This window comes from Leiobunum rupestre, chromosome 1 (assembly GCF_980474605.1).
Source record: "Leiobunum rupestre chromosome 1, qqLeiRupe1.1.hap1, whole genome shotgun sequence".
In the NCBI taxonomy this organism is placed as follows: Eukaryota; Metazoa; Arthropoda; class Arachnida; order Opiliones; family Sclerosomatidae; genus Leiobunum; species Leiobunum rupestre.
Window position 1 is genome coordinate 83,257,991 of NC_143384.1, and position 21,848 is coordinate 83,279,838.

The 21,848-nt window shown below is 33.4% G+C and overlaps 1 protein-coding gene and 1 long non-coding RNA gene across 2 annotated transcripts; one reads left to right on the forward strand and one right to left on the reverse strand.

Annotated features, from left to right (window-relative positions):
• Positions 1-13,452: 13,452 nt before the first annotated feature.
• On the forward strand, positions 13,453-16,011 carry LOC149968237 (uncharacterized). The gene is made up of 3 exons (XR_016480486.1): positions 13,453-13,560; positions 13,636-13,925; positions 15,883-16,011. It is a non-coding gene; the product is annotated as an uncharacterized LOC149968237 (long non-coding RNA).
• On the reverse strand, positions 15,977-20,569 carry LOC149968238 (uncharacterized). The gene is made up of 2 exons (XM_090172739.1): positions 19,991-20,569; positions 15,977-17,688 (listed from the first exon to the last, which is right to left on the reverse strand). The coding sequence occupies exons 1-2, from the start codon at positions 20,551-20,553 to the stop codon at positions 17,220-17,222; spliced, it is 1,032 nt and encodes a 343-aa protein (XP_090028865.1). The 5' UTR covers positions 20,554-20,569; the 3' UTR covers positions 15,977-17,219.
• Positions 20,570-21,848: the final 1,279 nt, after the last annotated feature.

The window sequence follows — 21,848 nt, forward strand, 5'->3', positions numbered from 1 at the left end:
TTTATAAATCACTGTAGATCACAGAAAAAGTTTTATAAATTACTGTAGATCACAAAAACATCGTTATTAATCACTGTAGATCACAGAAAAAGTTTTATAAATTACTGTAGATCACAGAAACATCGTTATTAATCACTGTGGATCACAGAAAAACTGTTATAAATCACTGTGGATCACAGAAAAATTGTTATAAATCACTGTAGATCACAGAAAATTGTTATGAATCACTGTAGATCACAGAAAAATTGTTATAAATCACTGAGGATCAAAAATATTTGGATAAATCTCTAAGTAACAGAAATCACTAGAGATTACAGAAAAATTATGATAACTCACTAGAGATAACAGAAAAATTACGATAAATCACTACAGATAACAGAAAAATTATGATTTATCGCTGTAGATCACAAAATAATATGATACATCGTTTAGAGAATCAGAACAATTGTGAAAAAGCAGTAAAAAATCTCAAAGGATTGTGGTAAATCTTTTGAATTGTCATACGAAATCAGATAAAAATTATTTTAATGTCAGTAATTAAGCGAGCGTAATTAAGTGCACAAACGTTTCGTATGGATTTCCCTTCACATTTTGGCATGAATTTCCCAAAGCAAGAATTGTCGAGCTTTTTGACATATTTGTGTTCAGTACACAAGCGTCAAAAGTAGCATTGTTTCAAAATCTGCCAAATATGTATACGCGATATTTGAAGGGCACATTAAACTAATTTTGAAAATGAGTTTTTTTTCGCAACCCCAAGTACAATTTTAGTTATAAACCTAATTAGATAATTTAGGGCTTGGACGTAAAATGTCTTCTTGACATACTTTCTCCATTTTTAAATACATGTTTATTAAATTAATAATTTGAAAAATTTTCTCATGGTAGAGTTTGGCTCCAGTAGCACATTCTAGACTCTTTTTTAACTATCTGAATAAAAAGAGTTTAATCAATATTAGCAAAACCTAAAAATATCCTAGGAAATTTAAAAAATAGCTGAACGGGAAACAATTTCTATACCACCTGAATCGTTTTTTACTCTATGATATTATATTTTGTTATTTACCCTCAATTTAAGTTACGATTCGGTGAAATGAAATGGAATTTTGTTTTTGAGTGTGAGGTTGAAGAGATTGCCCAAATATAAACAACCTATTTCCTATATTTAGATCATAGATTTATTTATTTTTCGAGTATTTTCGTGGCTATAGTATGTATGTGCAGGAAAACTATGATTTTAATCGGAAAGACATTATTCCGATAAATGTATTGAGCGTGAAAAACTAAATTAGACTTGATTACTATGGGAATGCGAAATGAGGTCCTCCGGGTAAACCATTCATTTTTATTCGCCTAATCTAAAACAAGATGTCACGGACATTTCAGTTCACACAATCCCCCGATGAATTAAATATGTTCTAAATATTAAATTTAAATTTGAACAAATTTTCAATCATCATATACATTAACTTAATAAACCCAAGAGGAATTTTATAGCAAAACGCGAACACTTTAATTTAAATTAATTTTTCGGTAAACCTTCGAGTTAGGCCTACCTGGTTTTGGAAATAAAGTAGAGAAGGCGAACACGTTAACTTAAATTAAATAATAATAATAATAATAATAATAAAAAACCGAAATTTTCGAGTTACCTGTTTTTGGGAATAAGGTAGCGAAACTTAAATGTTTTTGTAGTTAGATGGCGCCTGTATCAATTGTAACGAAATTCGTACGGGTGTTATGAGGTCCCGCGAATTGGCCAGAAATCTCATTTAAAGTTAATTTATTAATGCAACTGAAAAAGTAATTCAGAAATGATCAGTACCAACTAAAAATATAATTTTCAACCAAGTCGGTGTTAATTTAAAAAAGTATGTAGATTTAGATAGAGGTCGGGGATGGTTAACTTTTATTTAATGGATAAAGCTCTCAAGTAATTTATATTTCTATATTATCCGATTATTTTTTTGATAACTTTGTAAAATTAATCGGAAAACGACGTTTTTTTCGAAAAATACATGTTTTTTAAACATTTTCCGAAATAATAACCGGTAAATTTCTCTGTTTACATTTTTTTCCCGAAAAAAATCAATTTAAACATGGATATGATTACCCGTCCCCAACCTCTAGATTTAGAGTCGAAAATCGGAAGAAACCACTTAAATGGAAAAATGATTAACATTTTGGGCTCGGATTTCACCGAGGGCATGATATTTCCTTTCCATTGTGATATCCCTGGCCCTTCTAAGTCTTGTTATTTATTGGAGAGTTATGTGGAATATGGTGGCATCGGTTACACACGAATCCCAAAGGGATTGTGTGTAAAAACAGCTACCCTGTCAAATGTTTCTGTTTTCGGCGGAAATATTACGAGTTCAAAATGGTTTGTGATTTCAAATATTTCAAACGTAATAATATCAGTCCAAATATTTTGGTCGTAATAAAACCATTTCAACTATTTCGAATATGATTAAATTATTTCGAATCTGATTAAATTATTTCGAATCTGATTAAATTATTTCGAATCTGATTAAATTATTTCGAATCTGATTAAAATATTTCGAATCTGATTAAATTATTTCGAATCTGATTAAATTATTTCAGCTTTTTCAAATCTGATTAAATTATTTCATATATTTCGAATATGACTAAATTATTTCATATATTTTGAATATGATTAAATTATTTCGAATCTGATTAAATTATTTCGAATCTGATTAAATTATTTCGAATCTGATTAAATTATTTCGAATCTGATTAAATTATTTCGAATCTGATTAAATTATTTCGAATCTGATTAAATTATTTCGAATCTGATTAAATTATTTCGAATCTGATTAAATTATTTTATCTATTTCGAATCTGATTAAATTATTTCATATATTTCGAATATGACTAAATTATTTCATATATTTCGAATCTGATTAAATTATTTCGAATCTGATTAAATTATTTCATCTATTTCGAATCTGATTAAATTATTTCATATATTTCGAATATGATTAAATTATTTCGAATCTGATTAAATTATTTCGAATCTGATTAAATTATTTCGAATCTGATTAAATTATTTCGAATCTGATTAAATTATTTCGAATCTGATTAAATTATTTCGAATCTGATTAAATTATTTCGAATCTGATTAAATTATTTCATCTATTTCGAATCTGATTAAATTATTTCATATATTTCGAATATGACTAAATTATTTCATATATTTCGAATCTGATTAAATTATTTCGAATCTGATTAAATTATTTCATCTATTTCGAATCTGATTAAATTATTTCATATATTTCGAATATGACTAAATTATTTTATATATTTCGAATCTGATTAAATTATTTCGAATCTGATTAAATTATTTCGAATCTGATTAAATTATTTCGAATCTGATTAAATTATTTCGAATCTGATTAAATTATTTCGAATCTGATTAAATTATTTCGAATCTGATTAAATTATTTCGAATCTGATTAAAATATTTCGAATCTGATTAAATTATTTCGAATCTGATTAAAATATTTCGAATCTGATTAAATTATTTCGAATCTGATTAAATTATTTCATCTATTTCGAATCTGATTGAATTATTTCATATATTTCGAATATGACTAAATTATTTCATATATTTCGAATCTGATTAAATTATTTCGAATCTGATTAAAATATTTCGAATCTGATTAAATTATTTCGAATCTGATTAAATTATTTCGAATCTGATTAAATTATTTCGAATCTGATTAAATTATTTCGAATCTGATTAAATTATTTCGAATCTGATTAAATTATTTCGAATCTGATTAAATTATTTCGAATCTGATTAAATTATTTCGAATCTGATTAAATTATTTCGAATCTGATTAAATTATTTCGAATCTGATTAAATTATTTCGAATCTGATTAAATTATTTCGAATCTGATTAAATTATTTCGAATCTGATTAAATTATATCATCTTTTTCAAATCTGATTAAATTATTTCATCTATTTCGAATCTGATTAAATTATTTCAGCTTTTTCAAATCTGATTAAATTATTTCATCTATTTCGAATCTGATTAAATTATTTCATCTATTTCGAATCTGATTAAATTATTTCATCTATTTCGAATATGATTAAATTATTTCATCTATTTCGAATATGATTAAATTATTTCATCTATTTCGAATCTGATTAAATTATTTCATTTTTTTCGAATCTGATTAAATTATTTCATATATTTAGAATATGATTAAATTATTTCATCTATTTCGAATCTGATTAAATTATTTCATATATTTCGAATATGATTAAATTATTTCATCTATTTCGAATCTGATTAAATTATTTCATATATTTCGAATATGATTAAATTATTTCATCTATTTCGAATATGATTAAATTATTTCATATATTTAGAATATGATTAAATTATTTCAAATATTTCGAATCTGATTAAATTATTTCAGCTTTTTCAAATCTGATTAAATTATTTCATCTATTTCAAATATGATTAAATTATTTCATCTTTTTCGAATATGATTAAATTATTTCATATATTTCGAATTTGATTAAATTATTTCAAATATTTCGAATCTGATTAAATTATTTCAGCTTTTTCAAATCTGATTAAATTATTTCGAATCTGATTAAATTATTTCGAATCTGATTAAATTATTTCGAATCTGATTAAAATATTTCGAATCTGATTAAATTATTTCGAATGTGATTAAATTATTTCGAATCTGATTAAATTATTTCGAATCTGATTAAATTATTTCGAATCTGATTAAATTATTTCATCTTTTTCAAATATGATTAAATTATTTCATCTTTTTCGAATATGATTAAATTATTTCATATATTTCGAATTTGATTAAATTATTTCAAATATTTCGAATCTGATTAAATTATTTCAGCTTTTTCAAATCTGATTAAATTATTTCGAATCTGATTAAATTATTTCGAATCTGATTAAATTATTTCGAATCTGATTAAAATATTTCGAATCTGATTAAATTATTTCGAATGTGATTAAATTATTTCGAATCTGATTAAATTATTTCGAATCTGATTAAATTATTTCGAATCTGATTAAATTATTTCATCTTTTTCAAATCTGATTAAATTATTTCATCTATTTCGAATCTGATTAAATTATTTCATCTATTTAGAATATGATTAAATTATTTCAAATATTTCGATCTTAATAAAACCATTTCAAATATTTCGATCTTAATAAAACCATTTCAAATATTTCGATCTTAATAAAACCATTTCAAATATTTCGATCTTAATAAAACCATTTCAAATATTTCGATCTTAATAAAACCATTTCAAATATTTCGATCTTAATAAAACCATTTCAAATATTTCGATCTTAATAAAACCATTTCAAATATTTCGATCTTAATAAAACCATTTTAAATATTTCGATCTTAATAAAACCATTTCAAATATTTCGATCTTAATAAAACCATTTCAAATATTTCGATCTTAATAAAACCATTTCAAATATTTCGATCTTAATAAAACCATTTCAAATATTTCGATCTTAATAAAACCATTTCAAATATTTCGAATAATATGATCAAATTATTGGAAATCTTTCGGTCGTAATAAAGTAAAATTTGACAGTTCATATTGATATCCTTTGTTTATCCACATAAAATCACGGAGAAAAGGTGGTCTTGTAAAACAATTTCCTTGACAAAAACCTTTGAAATTTAATCTAGAAATTTGCTAACTTTTTTTTTGTTTGTTAACTCACGTCATAGGCTAATGATAAACACACGCCACAACTTTTTTAACCGAAATGACTATCCTTATAGCGCGTGGCAATGCCACTACACTCTTGTCCCAGCATTCGAAAAATTGCGAAGAATTTTACCCGAGGGGTCGGACACTTGCCATTATTTTGTACGGGATTTCGGGATTTAGTAGAGATTTTGGCGATTTCATCATTACTTTTTGAAGTGATTTTGGGATTTCAATGTTAATTTACCATAGAGAGAGTTGAAAGATTTTGCGATTTTAGACAAAGTGTACGGGATTTTGGTAAATGTCCGACCCCTTGATTTTACCGGAAGCTAAGCCGGTAAAGACTAACGTTGAATCATCACCATAGGTTTATTATTAAGTTTCATTTAAGTGTTTCAGTTACCGATCTTCTGCCGGGAAATATTTTACTGGGAAACATTCGCAAATATTGTAATAATAAACCCAGTATATGATTGGCCCAATCTGCTAGCACGATGTGCAGTTGAGAGGGGTTACGTAATATTCAACCAGATTTTTCAAACGGCGGTATGGTCCCTAAATTTGAGTTGCAGATTTTGGCTACGTTATTATAAAGTCCCGAGCACAGGCGATTCTTGAATAGACCATTCTATACAATCCAAACTCAAACGGCTAAACCCTTCGCAAAGACTTTAAAGCTTTTAAAGCTATTGCTGTAGGACTGGAACCGCACATTATTCCATGGTTTTAAGAATTTGGCTTATGTTCAGTCCTTATTCGGGCTAGACATATTACATTTATTTATTTATATTTAATTATATCAACTAGCGAAACAGTGTTGCATGTTTGCCACATGACAGAATCTGATAATAATGAGCCGCCCTGGTGCATGGAATATCGGGCCAATCCTTCAGCCTCTCTATACACAAAAGTAAATAATCAGATAAGTAGTATCAGGAAACTATATAGGTATACACTTGGAATGTCTAAGGAAGATTTTTACGGCGGGAAAACTCACGAGAGAAACTCTCGCGCCTCGCTACCCTAATTCGACGAAAACTCTTCATTAAGCCTAGTCATGGTTCTTATATTATTAGCAAACCTGATTATATCTTTTATAACCATACAAATACCTGAAATTAGGTATCACTATACACTGCTTTCGCGAAGCACATTATAATTACTTCAAAATATTAAGTACGATAACAAATTGAGGTTTTTAAATCCATTGCTTTATAAGCCTTTTTTGAGCGGGAAGATCGCCTATTTGTTATCATGACGACGCATTCTTTCCGCGTCAAACCTCGAGCCAATGAATTTGAAATGTCGTGTTACGTCTTACACTTGACGTAGTTAAGCCCCGCCTTTTTCTCGACGTCCCAATGGAACCTTAGACATTCCGAGTGTATACCTCTATAGTTTCCTGGTAGTATTTTATAGAATGGTCTATTATTTATCAGGAAAGAGCAACTGATTTGTTCTCGATCTCTAAGAGCAGTATTATCAGAGAGTGTATAGTATAGAGAGGCGCCTCTTCCTATTCTCGTAATGTTATAATTGTGTCGTACGTTTTTGAAGCGTGAGCGCCTAGAAGAAGCAGACGACCCGTTACGATAGCACCACAGGTGAAATCAATTTAAAAAAAATAGCAAAACAGCTGCAATAAAATTTCTTCAATTGTTAATATGTTATTTTTAATTATTTAAAAAAAATGGTGGATATTATTAGAAATGTGAGATGGAAGTACAAAAAATTGACTAATTACAATATTTAAATAATAAAAACTCCAATATTTTTAATATTTAATAAAAAACACGAGAAATTGTAAGGGAGGCCAAGTCTTAGATGAAAAGGAACAGAAGAACTCTAACAAATAAGTTTATAAATTAGGGTGGAGTGGAATAAATTATAAAAATAATGTAATTTAAAGTAAAATAATTAATTTTTATAAGTAATGTAAATATGAACTAAATGGTAGTTCAATACGAATATCTTTGAATCGATAAATAATGTTCCGTGTTGTATTTTAAATAGTTTTCTGGCTAATCTTTTCTGTGTTTTTGTATATTGGTTATCAAAATTTTGTTTATTAAGGGTACTGTTTATGTAGAACTCCACAAAAAAGATATCATGATATGAAACACAATTACCCATGTTGAATTTTCAGGACCCGGAAACCATTTCTTGTCAATTAACCGTGCTATGAATCTTTGTAAGCGTCCTTTCACATTTGTCATGTGTGATAATAGTTTGAAACTGGTGTCGAATGTCTCATTACAGATTTCAATGGTACAATGATGCTACCAAAAGAACAGTTTTTGGTGCATTTGAATGCCTTAAAATAAGCAAGCGCATTAGTTAGATTAAGAATAGGCGAAACTATAAAGTAAATTTGGTCTTAACCAACTTGTTTAAATGGGAAAACAAAATCAATTGACTACCATATCACAGCCAATTTCGATTCGGTAACTCGTGTTCATAGTTGGCCGTACGACGGAAAATAAAAAAATATTCCTTCAAGATACTGCAGAAAGCTAAATACCTTACACCTTTCTATTACAAGATGTTTTAAATAATAATAATAATAATAATAATATAATTTAGATGAATCGATCAAAATATAAATCGCCATTAGCAAAATAAAATGAATAATAGTTCGTATTTCCGAGGATAGATGGCGCTACACAAAGTCACGTGACTACCATCTTGTCAGTCCCCCCTGGGATTGTCAGTTTCGCCTATTGGATTGTCCTGCCTTAGTTGACTGATGCAAGAAGAACATTGGTGATTTGAAAAGCAGTGATGGATTAGGATATTTTATTTCAGCAGGTTGAAACTTTCAATGGAATTACAAATTTCTAAGTCTTCTTCAGAGCATTGCCCTTGAATTTGTAAGACTCCATATTTTTCAAAATCAGATTAATCCTCTTCTGGTGATGGAGCTAATTCCTTAAAGGAATCTATGTTCAAAATTAAGTTATCCAAATCATGCAATTTGTATCTGCAGATTTTAAAAGATTATTGACTGATACAGCTCTGTATGCTGCCCAAAATTGTTGAGAATTCGGTTGATCTGTATTGCCTTCTTTTTGACAATTGGAACCAAAGTAATTTTCTAGACAGTCTTGACTAAACCTTCCAGTTATTAAGATCTTAAAACTGAAACTCTCTTTTAGATCTTTCCACAGGAATAGCAAAGACTGAATAGATCTTTATATAAAATCATCTCCAACTGTCTTGCCCCCCCGCCGAACACTGCTGCCAGAACTTTGATGACAGCCTAGGCAATATAACGAAAAACATGTTGTAAGTCCAGTCGCGGTAGCACAAACTCTATATTGGACTTTGATGGGGATTTTATTGACGCACCTATTGAGAGTTTCCACCTGCAGTTTTGAGGCTTCCATGACTTTTCTGGTTTTAACATTCATGAAATAATCGTCAATAAAATGGATATAACAAAGTGTATGGTTTGTGTACAAATATACAGTTGTTTTATGTAAGTTTGCCATTGTTGACATTTTGCAGCCACAAAGCTCACAATGTAGAATTAAAAGTTGGAAAGTTAATTTATAAGCTTATTTAATAAAAACGCGTATTAAACGGTCTTTATCCGTTGGAAACTTAAAAGTAAGATAAACGTAAACGAGATTTAATTTTCTTAATTGACGGACAATTTCTCGCAGTCGCCGAGAAATACATATTAATAGATTTATTGATGTTAAATTATCCAAAAGATAGAAAACTTTTTGCGTCGTTCTACGACTAATATTAAATCGCACGCCGCTCGAGGCGAATGGTGATAGTAGCGCCCTCAAACGTCCAAGACTAGTGGACATTTTAGTGAAAAAATTATACAACGGATTTTTGAAAGAGAGGCGCCTCTCTATACTATACCCTCTCTGGTATTATAAACTACCCTTAGGTCATTGCCAGCTAAATACACATCTGCTTCTGAATCAGGGTCGTATTTCCACCTAGGCACACCTAGGCCTAGGCGCCCATCCTTGGAAGGGACCCTCCAGTGACCTTAAGTACCGTTAACGAAGGCATGAACCTATAATATCAATCTTCATTAAACTTTTTGAAATTGCTAGGTTGAACTGCGTTGAAGATTTTGTTTTACTATTACCAAATTTTACTATATTTCTAAAAAAGGGCCCAGACTCCTTATCTACCTAGGGGCCCAGGATCTCTAAGTCCGGTACTGCTTCTGATTGGCATCAGTGGGAGCCCCATGTGCAAGGCATGCCTTGCAGAGGAGACAACTTCATGTGCGACCCAATGGTTTGGGTAACTAGGATTAACAAAAGTTAAAAATAAATTATTTCTGGTATTTCAGTTGGATAATTCGGCCACTAGGTTCTCTGGTATATCAACCACGTTGCCTAGGCAACAGCAAGGTTTCAACTTTCAAGAGTCAATTGAGACACACAAAAAATATTGCTTTGCGTTACATCGAATTGGTTTCGAATCTTTCGCTAAAATTTTTTCTGATTCTTTGCAATAACGTAGATAAAGCGAAAATTCTTCGTCACTCACTTCACACATTTATTGAAATAGTTATAGACTTATGATATCACTGTGGAATCTGTGGCTAAATAGGCGATAGCATAAATTGCTGTGGTCTTAGATAACTTGTTGAAAACTAAAAATGTTCCCGGAAATTCGTCATACCACTGCCAACTTCTATAATTCGCTTTCGCGATCGGGGTAGGCGGTGGTCAAAACATATTGGGAGCTGCTTCATTAACCCTAGGTTAAAAAAGTGTTATAGTCTAAAAGTCTAAGCAATTTTGTAACCACGTGACTATTTTTAAAGGTTTCTACCGTTTGATGGCGCTCAAATGTTACCCAAAATAAAATTTACCCAGTATACCTTGCAATTTACGTTATCGCCTATTGTAGGGTCCCACTCCACAAAAATCGATATCTGTAATATTAAAATCTGCAATTTAAAACTAGGGAACTATATATAGATTCTGCATTGAAATTTATATCGACCGTGAATCAGATAGAAGATAATTAGATAAATGTATCGATTTTCCTAGATGGAGTACCCATAGATGGCAGCACCTACTTTGAATTCAATGTCGAACTATAGAAACTATAATGAAGGAATAGCATCTACAGCTTTGATCAGACTTAGAAATGTTTATCTCGATATTCTAAGCTAAGTGGTTTAGACATGGTACTTCCGATAAATATACATTTCACTGAATGAGGCTTAAATCATTTCCGGAAATTAATAGGCCTAAAGTTCGTAAAGTACCCTGGGGCCCGAGATACAAAATCGGTCTTGTTGCATTTCCCTTTTTACACACAATCCTAGGGATTTGTGAGTATTAGTTTCACGTACAGTGTAGCCGATGCCGATGCCGATGCCGCCGTGTCGCTCGTATCTCTTCAACAGTTAGGTCTAGAAAAGTCAATGATATCTCGTTCGAATGTACCTCGGCATCGATAGCCTTTCATAAATTTTTGAAATCGGAGCCCTAAAAGTTGGGCAAATTACCATTTGATATTTTCGGTGGTTTCGCTTTGTGTGGTAGATATTTTATTTAAAATTACTAAATTAGGTCCGATAACGTTAAAAAAAATATTTTTGGTTAGGTTAGGATTCAGCGGATCTACACCTTCGGTTATATCAGTAAATATTAAAATTAAGTATAGTTTCCAGGGTAATTTAAAGGGAATATAACCTCAGGTATTTGGTGTGGAACACCAACGCTTGCAGCTCTGGCCGCTCTTGCCTTTGGCTTTAAAAATGTTTGGCGCCACTGTACAGGAACATTTGAAAAATTGAAGGGGTCTTCCGTAAAGATTGCTTTGCAGGTTATATTCCCTTTTATATTTTCGCCTAAAAGTCTACATAAATTTCCTTAATTTAAGTCCGATTTTCATGAGAGTTATATTTTGAATAGCTGTGGTTTCCATATAACCTAGAGTTGCAATTAAGTTTCTTAATTTTAATTCTAAGTAAGGTTTTTTGGACAGCGTATACGGACCCCCGCAACTTCCGACATTGTAAATCCGCTTGCTTATAGAGGTCTACCCGCGAGTTTCCCTCTCGCATTTTTCAAGGCCGTTCGCGCCGCGCTTTCAACGTATGGCCAGAAGTAAAAATAACTGTGACACTCAACGTGTGACCATAAGTAACCAATAAGAGTGACACTCAACGTGGGACCATGAGTAACAAATAAATGTGATACTCAACGTCTGACCAGAATTAACAAATAAGTGTGACATCAGAAGTAACAAATAAGTCTAAGTGTAAATAAGTATGGCCGTGGATATATATTGGTTATGTCACCGGCGTTGCAGGTTGCTGTGAATAGCTCAAACAAACTTAACACATCAGGTGGATTGTGTGTTTTCTGTCCGTCGTAAGTCTTGTTTATTTTTCTATAGTCGTGCTTTCGCATTCTTGCGCGTCACCTCAGTAGAATTCGAAACAATTTTGAGACTGATGCCGGGTATTCCGAAGATAATACATATCTAAAGCATTGGGAAAATCCATAGAAATTAGAGAGAGGAGCGGAAAGTGTAGCTTCGACAAGGCATTAAAATAATCTTCACGTCTCAAAGCTACGCGGTAGAACCATTTACTTCCGGTTGCGTTTCGGATTACTATTGGCTGATCGAGAAAGGAAATTTCATTTTCTACACTCTCATGGGCGGATTAAAATTCTTATTTCTTAATAATGAAGCCCGGAATCAGGATTTCGCGGGAGGTTTATGAAATTATTTACATTAATTTAAATTAATTTTATTAGATATTTATTATTATTTAAAAGTAATGGTTTACGTGAACTTGAATATGTGTTGTAGGAATCTAAACAGAAAACACATTTATCAAATCTTAAAGCTTAGGCCTTAGCGTTTGACGCAAAAAAATATTGATCTTTTCTAGTCTCCATTGCATCCTATTTATACATTTAATTTGTTCCAATCAAAGATAAATTATTTATCGTCGATTGGAACAAATTAAAAGTATAATATTAATCAATAATTTCCAATAAAAATAAATTGTTGGGCTTTTAAATTTCTTCAAATTTGCTTAGGTTTTAGCTTTATTATCCATTTTCCTAATGGACTAATCTACCTATTCGCTAATTTTTTCATCCTTAACAATGCAGTCCATAGGTGGTACCTTTTAACTTAACATTGCGTATATACTAATCTCCACCACTCTCCCCCTATTCTGCTTTCCGTTGCTACGCAACTCGTTTTGAAATTTTTAATATTTTGGCTTAGTTTCTCTATGCGGTGTTATAGTCGCAAGCCAGATTTCCCACACGGTACTGACGAGTCCCAAATAGGACGAAACCGGTCTACCGTTGGAATTTCTGCCTGTTTTATTTAATTTAATTTAGTTTTTAACTCGAAGATCTATTTGGTCCGAGTTTCGCGTTTTTTGTTCGCTCGAAGGCCTATCGGTCCGAGCTATTAGTAAGTTTTTAAATGTCTTCAAATTTGCTTAGGTTTTAGCTTCATTATCCCTTTTCATAATGGACTAATCTACTGATTCGCTAATTTTATCATCCTTGAAGTCGGAAATGCGACCGACTTTCCTCTCTCCAATTTCTATGGTACGGCCAGCTTAGTGTCAAAGTTGGCCGTGTCTATAGACATTCCCCCGCTGGATAAAGGGGGCAATGCTAAGGAAAATCAATACAAATGATAAAATAAACAGGCGCGTTGTTCACATGACACTCAGCGACCAATGGGCGCCGAGGAAGGGAAAAACGAGAGGAAAGAACGTTCCTTTTACCGCCAAGGCGCGAAAGTCTTCGCACGTAAGTCGGATGTCACCGAAGATACGTTGAAGTCAGCAAACGTACGACAACCCAAATTCAATAAAACTTTCATTAAAAAACTACTCGTCCTAACCTTAAAACTATTTCCGTTACAGGTTTGAAACAACAACCGTTATGTTTTACGAATATCGTCGAGATTGTTTCGTCCATTCGTCAGCGTACGGGGAAGCGGCGCTTCACGGAGGCAGTCAACGAGATGCTCGGCCTACCTGAGGCCGTCTTCCATTCCTTCTTTGCTTTAATTAGACCCCCTCCGCCCGCTGTCATCGGTGGGCACCAAACCTGGCCATCACTCAGGTACTATGCATCGGAACCACGAAACTCTAGGAGTGGACAGTTCTTTTCCTCCATTTTGCCACGGTGGTTTATTCTACATTTTAATACGGTAAGCGTCCAATTTCAATATCCTACCATCCCTCATAATATTTTTAAATTCGAGATCATATTTAAGTTTATGAGAACCGGAAGGCCGCTACCATTACGTTCTGACATAAATATTGAACTATAATACTATATCAGTAACCTTTCTACCATCTGCTTCCAGAATGGGCGGTACCGTTATGCGTTTTACCTAATCACTTGAGCCAATCACAGGCGTTTATCGTTGACTAGGCCACGGCCAACTTTGACACTCGCTCAATAGCGGCCAACCCATTCGCCGAAATTCCATGAACAAGGATTTTCCCTCTATTAACCATAACTATTGGCGTTCAGCGCCACGCTCGTTTTTATATTTGCTTCAATGCAAAAACTATTCTAAAAATAATTTTCCGCTAGGGGCGCTCAACGCCGAGATATATTTTTGTTCGTAGGTTAACATAGAAACTTCAACAAATGGTTTGGCCGCTTTTGCGCGAGTGCCAAAGTTGGCCGTGACTAGGTCTACTAAATATTTCCGTGATTAGGCGTTTTTATTCGCGAGCGAAACGAGCCTAGGTGGCGTAACGGGCTAACGGCGCTAGCTTCTATGAGGTAGCTCCTACGATCTAGCGTCTGCTATTAACAAATTAAAAAGTCATAAGGTTTTTTTCGTAAATTAACTTATTAAAATATAAGCCGCCGGGAGTAGTGGCTCACTCCTGTAATCCCAGGCGTGTGGGAGGCAGAGTTTGTGGATGGCCGTGTGAGGACGACCACTAATCCCCCAACGGGTGGTTGTCATACTTCCGCCACGGGTGTCCCAACCCTATCCCTAAGTATCCCCCCGTTGGCGTGGCCGTAACACATATCTCGCACCTGATTAATCAAATGGTCGAGCGGACTGAATTGTCCTACCCGTTACAATCGCTCATAACGAGCTTCTAAAAATTATATTAAAATGCAAGTATCATTATTTGTACGGTCAAATTTACGAATAACGACGAGGAAAAACTAATAGCGTCTGCTTTAGTTGCTACCTATCTAGGTTTCAATGGCGAACCGAAGGGTTCGTTCGCGAATAAATTACTTAAAATTCTTAGATAAATACCTGTTCTATTAGAAGATCAGTTTATAATCATAAATAAAGGTTTTCCTACTTAATATTTTTACCCATTTTCGTTCACTAGAAAAGATACGTATTAATATTTTTCAATTTCTTGACAATCCTTGGGCATTAGCCTAGCTGATTATTATTATTCTTTATTAGCTAATGGTGGAAATAATATGTTCATGGTACTGCATAAACTCCTCTCCAACACGGAAACCTACCTATTTTTGACAATTGCTTAGGCTTCTTCATAAATAAAACACCAACTGCCTTTAAATTCGTCAACTAAATGTGTGAGGAAATAGTAGACGACTTTTGGATTTACTCTAAAGTTAGTTCGTGCAACTTTAATTGAAACTGAATTTAAAAATTTTCTGAATTTAAGAAATCATAAATAGTAAAAACGTTGGTAGATTCAATGATCGTCAGAAAAATATTAATAGTCCAAGTCCCTGACAGATAGCGTTACTGTTTCAATTTGAATTGCGATTATTCGTCTGAATTGTAATATAATCACTCGTGAGTATGCCATTAAAGTATTTTCTTTAATGAAAACTTGTTTACGGGATATTTCCAACTGTGACATAATCTTCATCTTTATATGTGTTAAACGGAAGTTAGTTAATAGTTTCTTGAAAACGTGCAATTTCCTTAGATGTTTTTGGCTTTGAGATCATTAGTTTTTGTTTCCATGGTTACCTTTGCGATAGCGCACGAAAGTCTTTCTTAATTAGCGCAAGGAAAGTTGTATTTTCCGTGTTAAATTGAAATTTTTCTATGGAAGTATTATAATTATGAGAAATTAATGGATCGACCCGTATGTTCTCAATAACCTAACTACGTTCTTGTTAAAATATATTGCTTTTCGTTCTAGATTTCGTGAAAATCGTCTTCAGTTAACGATTGGTGACTTCAACGCCAAAGATGACACGCCATCTGTGGAATAAATTAAAAACCAGGAAATTCAAAGTCGTGAAAAAATAAATTAGCTGAGAAATTAAAACACGATATTTTTTTAATTATTTAACAAACAATATATATTATATTAATTTTATTTTAAAAGTACATTTATATAAATAATTTTCGAACATTATTGGCGGGTTTCTATGGAGATCACTTTTCAATCCAAACTAAAACCCTAAGTATCAACATAATTCTATAATATTGTTCCATAAGTTTGTCACTTTGGGGAATATTTTACTGAGAGCTAGTAACGGAGTGACGTCATCACATGAAGAAAATTCCCCCTAGCGGGCCGCTGTCAAAGGCTACGTGAGACGCGTTAGCAAGCGGACGCAAAAAACCAACGAAGCCCATAATGCAGTCTGTCTTGTGAATAGCTCTCAGTAAAACTTTTGCATGTGTAGAATAGGAAGTGTCACACTTATGATACAATATTATACACTTATGATATCATTTTCAGCAAAATTACTGAAAATAATAACCTTCAGAAATGGAGTGTTTGCAATTTAGTCAATTTTAATATCAGGTTCAATGATTGATCATTAATTTACCCAAGTAATTGCCTTTTTTATTTTGCAAATGTTCAATTAAGCCATGGATGCTCCATAAACAAGTTTGGCGGAGGATATTTATACTTGCAAATTTCACAATTCTCAAAATATCTTAAATTAGTAAAAAGTAATTGCTCCTCATTTTTAATTATTTTCCCAAAATTTTGTTGAGTTAAACTGCACTCTTTTTGACCTAGAAGTCACTTATTTTTGCACAACCCTTGAGACTTAAAAGAAATGTTCCGCACCAGCGTTGCCAGTTCCTGAAACTCAAATTATCGTACCAGCGCCAAACAGTTATCGATTTCAGAAATAAATTATCGTACGCCTGAAAACTGACGGATTGACAACTTACGTTTAAAAGTCGCAGTTTTTTCAGCCAATTTAAAAATTATCGTACATTATCGTACGTGCAAGATGAATTATAGAAAAATTAGTACTATATAGTATGCCATTGAAAATATCGTACGTCGCAAAATTTAACTCGAAATTATCGAAACGTACGATGATTATCGTACGTCTGGCAACGCTGTTCCGTACCCCTTTCATTCATTTTAGAGGCTTTAAATAAGCCTTTGCCTAATTTTTCCCATCAAGAAAGGTCCTAAAAATTGCCTCTGAACTATCGACGCGTACTATAATTATCGTACGCCTGGCAACGCTGTTTATTACAGACTTCTAATCGAAATAAACTATTTCAACTGCTGGTAGTGGGCGCGTAATAACAAGATCGCGAGGTCGTAACGCTGTGATGGCCGTAATCACTAGAAACGTCTATGGGTTTATGTGTGTATTGGAATGGGGTGGAAGTAGGCGGTGAAACATAAGCTCCAAAGTTGTTCGTATTTTGCACTACAGGTGGCGCGTAATTCGTCGTCGTGGTGGAAATCCCGGCGGTGTCTCTACTTGTGCCGGAACCGAAGCTATTTACAGTTTTTCCGCTAGCTTGGCACGTTTTGACGGATTTGCGTTTAGTGGCATTTTTTGGTTTCTGGAATCCCAAATCGCACATGATTCGCCAGAAGGTACTTCTCTTATAGTTTGGCAACGAAGGATCTTGGTTGACGATTTCCATGATTTGGTTCACTGTCGGTTGCGGCCTATCTTTCCACTGCAAACATTCGTTCACCTTCGCTTTCAACCTCGAAATGGTTGCGGGATCAATCCTGAAGTAAATCAAAACTAACGAATTAAGTAAGTCACTGTGTTGGCGTTGTAATTGCCTTGAAAACAAGTTGATCAAGCTATAATCGCTACTGTCAATTTTCATTAAGCCACCTAACTGGTGGTTAAATACCAGTTCCGTATGAACTCATGGCAGGACCCCTGCTCAATGTGGGCCCCTAGGCTTCAGCTTAGTCAGCCTTATGGATAATGCGCCACTGGACACTACGTAGCTATTTATGTAATCTGAAAATTTTAATTTGGACCATAATATAGGTTTAAATTCGCTTGTGGGAAACATAATATAGGTTTAAATTCACTGTACACCGGTTTTCTGGCGCATAGTTTATTCGGATATTACGTATTATCATAAGTCTATAATATTGTTCCATAAGTTTGTCACTTTGGTTAATATTTTACTGAGAGCTAGTAACGGAGTGACGTCATCACAAGAAGAAAATCTCCCCCTAGCGAGGCGGTGTCAAAGGCTACGTGTGACCACGGACTGTAAATTTTAGAGGACCGGTATTCCCGAGGTATTTTACGCCCCGTTCACCGATCAGGCTGACGGGAGTCGCTCAAGGTCATAAAAAAAACTAAAGCGCGTGTCTTTCGGTCGGCCAGATTTCCAGATAACATGCGGGGGGGTGGGGGTCTATCTCTATGCGTGGTACGAATGACCTTGACGGACTCTCTCTCTCTAGTTCGAAGTGATTGATGCTCGGGGTAACCAAAATTCTACAGGGGAAGGCTACGCTTTACTCGTCCTCTAAAATTTACAGTCCATGGTGTGACGCGTTAGCAAGCGGACGCAAAACGGCGACGAAGCCCGTAATGCAGTCTGTCTTGTAAATAGCTCTCAGTAAAACTTTGGCATGTGAAGTGTCACACTTATGTATAAATATTATAGTACGAATTGTCGCCAATAGATGACAGATGTATTCCCAAAGAGTCGCTTTTCTCTTATGAGTTGCTGCCATTTTGCTGGAAGGTGCTTCCACCTAGTAGCAACAAACACAGCACCTAGCCAAAGAGTATAACCTAGCTGCCACTTGGATGCACCTTCCATAAGCGTTTTATTTCAGATAGGTATTTTTAAGGGAATTATGACGGATATTTTTTGGGAAATCGCTGTGACGGCGTAACGTCTTGGTGTAAATCGACAAAATGCCCGTTTAACTAAAAATTTTGGTATAATTTTGAACACTTTAAATTAAAATGCGAATTCTTCATTGAAATAAATCATCATAGACCAAAAAACGTAAGAAATTAACTCAGTAACTATTCAGGGTTAGTACAAAATTTCCGGAATTAAATTCCCTGACATTTCCAGGTTTTCCCTCACCGAATTGCCAAATTTTTCCTGACCATTTTTGTAGAATAAATGAATTTTTTTAGGTAAAATCTTGAAAAAGTAATTAATATGTACATCTTTCAAAAATTTATCTGCCAGATGTTTTTTGGGGTCATTTTAAAATTCCCTCACTTTTTTGGACCATTTAAAAATTCTCTTACTTTTTTGGGGTCATTTTAAAACTCCCTAACTTTTTTGGACCATTTTAAAATTTCCTGACTTCTCCAGGGGGCCTATTCTGTAAATATTCGAAATCTAGATTTCGAATTTCAAGATCTCGACGAATGGTATTCGGTAAAGATTTCGAATAAGCATAAATCAATGCAAATTGTCGAAGTCGATTTCGACATGGTATAGGTTATCGAGATCGAATTCCCATTCGATTTTTTACAGAATCGCCCCCAGGTCGTGTAGGAACGCTATTGATTTCACAAAATGTTCACCTTTTTCCTTCCCCCATTTCAAAAATTCTTCCCAGGCCTGGATTGGAAGCCCCCCGCCAATGCACCTACCAAGCCTTAATATCAAAATGTTGAAAAGTTAGAGAATTGCATAAATTTAAATCTCCCGCGCTTTTATAAACCCAGTTAGGCAATGCAAGTATGATAAAGTCAATCTTTAGAGAAAATCTTCGCTTTAAACTTATGGGCTTGGGATTTGCAACCTTTTTTTTTATCACACTTGCATGTCAGTGATAATTCCATGATTGCCAGTAACAATTAAATTTTGATCAACAGTTTTACTGCCCTGTGTAAATATTATCAATAAAATCCAAATGTCATCTTTTTTCTCCAGATGACCTAAATTACATACGCTCAAAGCCCAAAAGTTAAAAAACAAATCAAAATCTAAGGAAGTAATCTTATCTTGTACCTAGCTTTTCTACTATCTACCAAAGAATAACGGGGGCTGTAGTATTATCGTTCATTAAAAATGTTACTAAAATATACCTCGCAAGCCGTTTCTGGGCTGGTTTGGTGAATTTTTTCCTTTCAGCACGAGGGGATGGTGGATCTCTCATTTTCGCACGAGTCTTTGTGTTTGAAGTACTTTTTAAGCAATCACCTCCTGGCTGTGACATGGTTGTGGACACATTATGACGACCATAATCTGTCCCACATTCAGCATTTTGATTGGAATGTAATGAGCCATCATTAATTGGTTCACTTTCAATATTTTCAGTTTCAGGCTTTTCTTCATCTAAATTCTTATTATGCTCAAATTGTTCTTTTTCTGATTTAAGTCTATAAATTGTTCTTTCACTGACTCCAGTGAATTTTGAAGTTAATGCAACAACGCTGTTCACCGACTCCTTTGGTCGAATAACGCGAATATGAAAAAGGACGTTAAGAATAATTTGTTTGGCTTGCGAATTTACTTTAATACCTCTGCCAATTGGCTTAAAAAAAGGGTGTTCTTTTACTGAACGAGTAGTATGATTGAGGAGAGCGAAGGATTTTAAAACTTTTGGACCACAGTGATCATCTTTTAATGATGAATCAGTATCATTCATTTTTGATGACTAAGAGTAGAACAGTCTTTTCAAAAAAAGAAAAATTAAGCAATATTTTCCAATTATACGGCAAAATCCTAGATATTAATTGTGCTAGGTTAATTGAACGAAATAAATCTCGCAACAAAAAAAACCGGCATTGCAGTCATAGGAGAAAATTTAAGGCTGAACTTGAAGTATTCTTCCTCATCAAAATAAATGCCAAAAGATAACGGAAAAAGAAGCAGACGAATGTCACGAATCACGGCGAGGAACAGGCTGAGAAATAAGGAATTTGTTTTTAAAGGCACTATATCACCGAAAAAAAATCGGTATTGACCTCACTTGTTTTCTAAAAAGTGATTCCATATTTACGTTCTGCATAGTGGCGACCTCGTATTTTTGCGGGAGTTTTCAAAATTACTTTCAAGGTTAGGCAGGGGGGGGGGGGGAGATCGGCCGGTTTTGAAAAGGGGACAGCATGTCTTGAAGATACAGGAACCGAGATATCGAGAAGTGTTCCATCCAAAGGGGGATGAACTGCTGGAGGGTAGAAACGAAAATTCGGCTATGAAAGTTTTCGACGGTCGCGCGGACCCGAGCGAAGAAGGACCCCTAGAGAGATAATCCTTTTGTTAGTTCCTGGACCGAACAAAGAGCAACTAAAGTCTCTTCCCTCGTCTAAATTCATTTCGAGGAATTTTTAAAACTAGCTTATCACCTATAGAGTAAGAACAGAAATACATGAACTGGTAAGAATGCTTCCGCAAATGCGAGATTGATAAATACATTTCGTTTACTGTATATAAAACATAGGTGAAATCCAAGGTTCTTACAAGCGGCAAATCCTCCGTGTTGATTTTATTTTATAAAAATTTAAAAAATAGAATTGCGTTTTCAATGGAGTAAATAAGGCTTACATTGGTAAAATAATAATTAATTTTATTGAAAAATAACACTTAACCCTTGTTTACAAAGCGAAAGGGGAAGCCACTGGAAGAAAGGCGTTCAATACAAATAACTTTTATAGACACTCGCTACATGACCCCGAAACTGGTCCTGGTAAGTGAATAAAATGGTACTCCAATCGAGAAATAAAAATTTAATTTAAAAAAATTAGAAAATATACCTCAAAACAACAATTATCAATAATAAAATATTTCATTGAAAAACCAATTCAAAAATATTCCCTAGGAAACCTCAATATCCTAAGAAAGCTCATCAGAAATATAAATTGAATTTCATAAAAATACAAATTAAAAATCAAAATGTTATAGAAATACGAATAAAAAATTAAGACAAATCCAAAAACAATA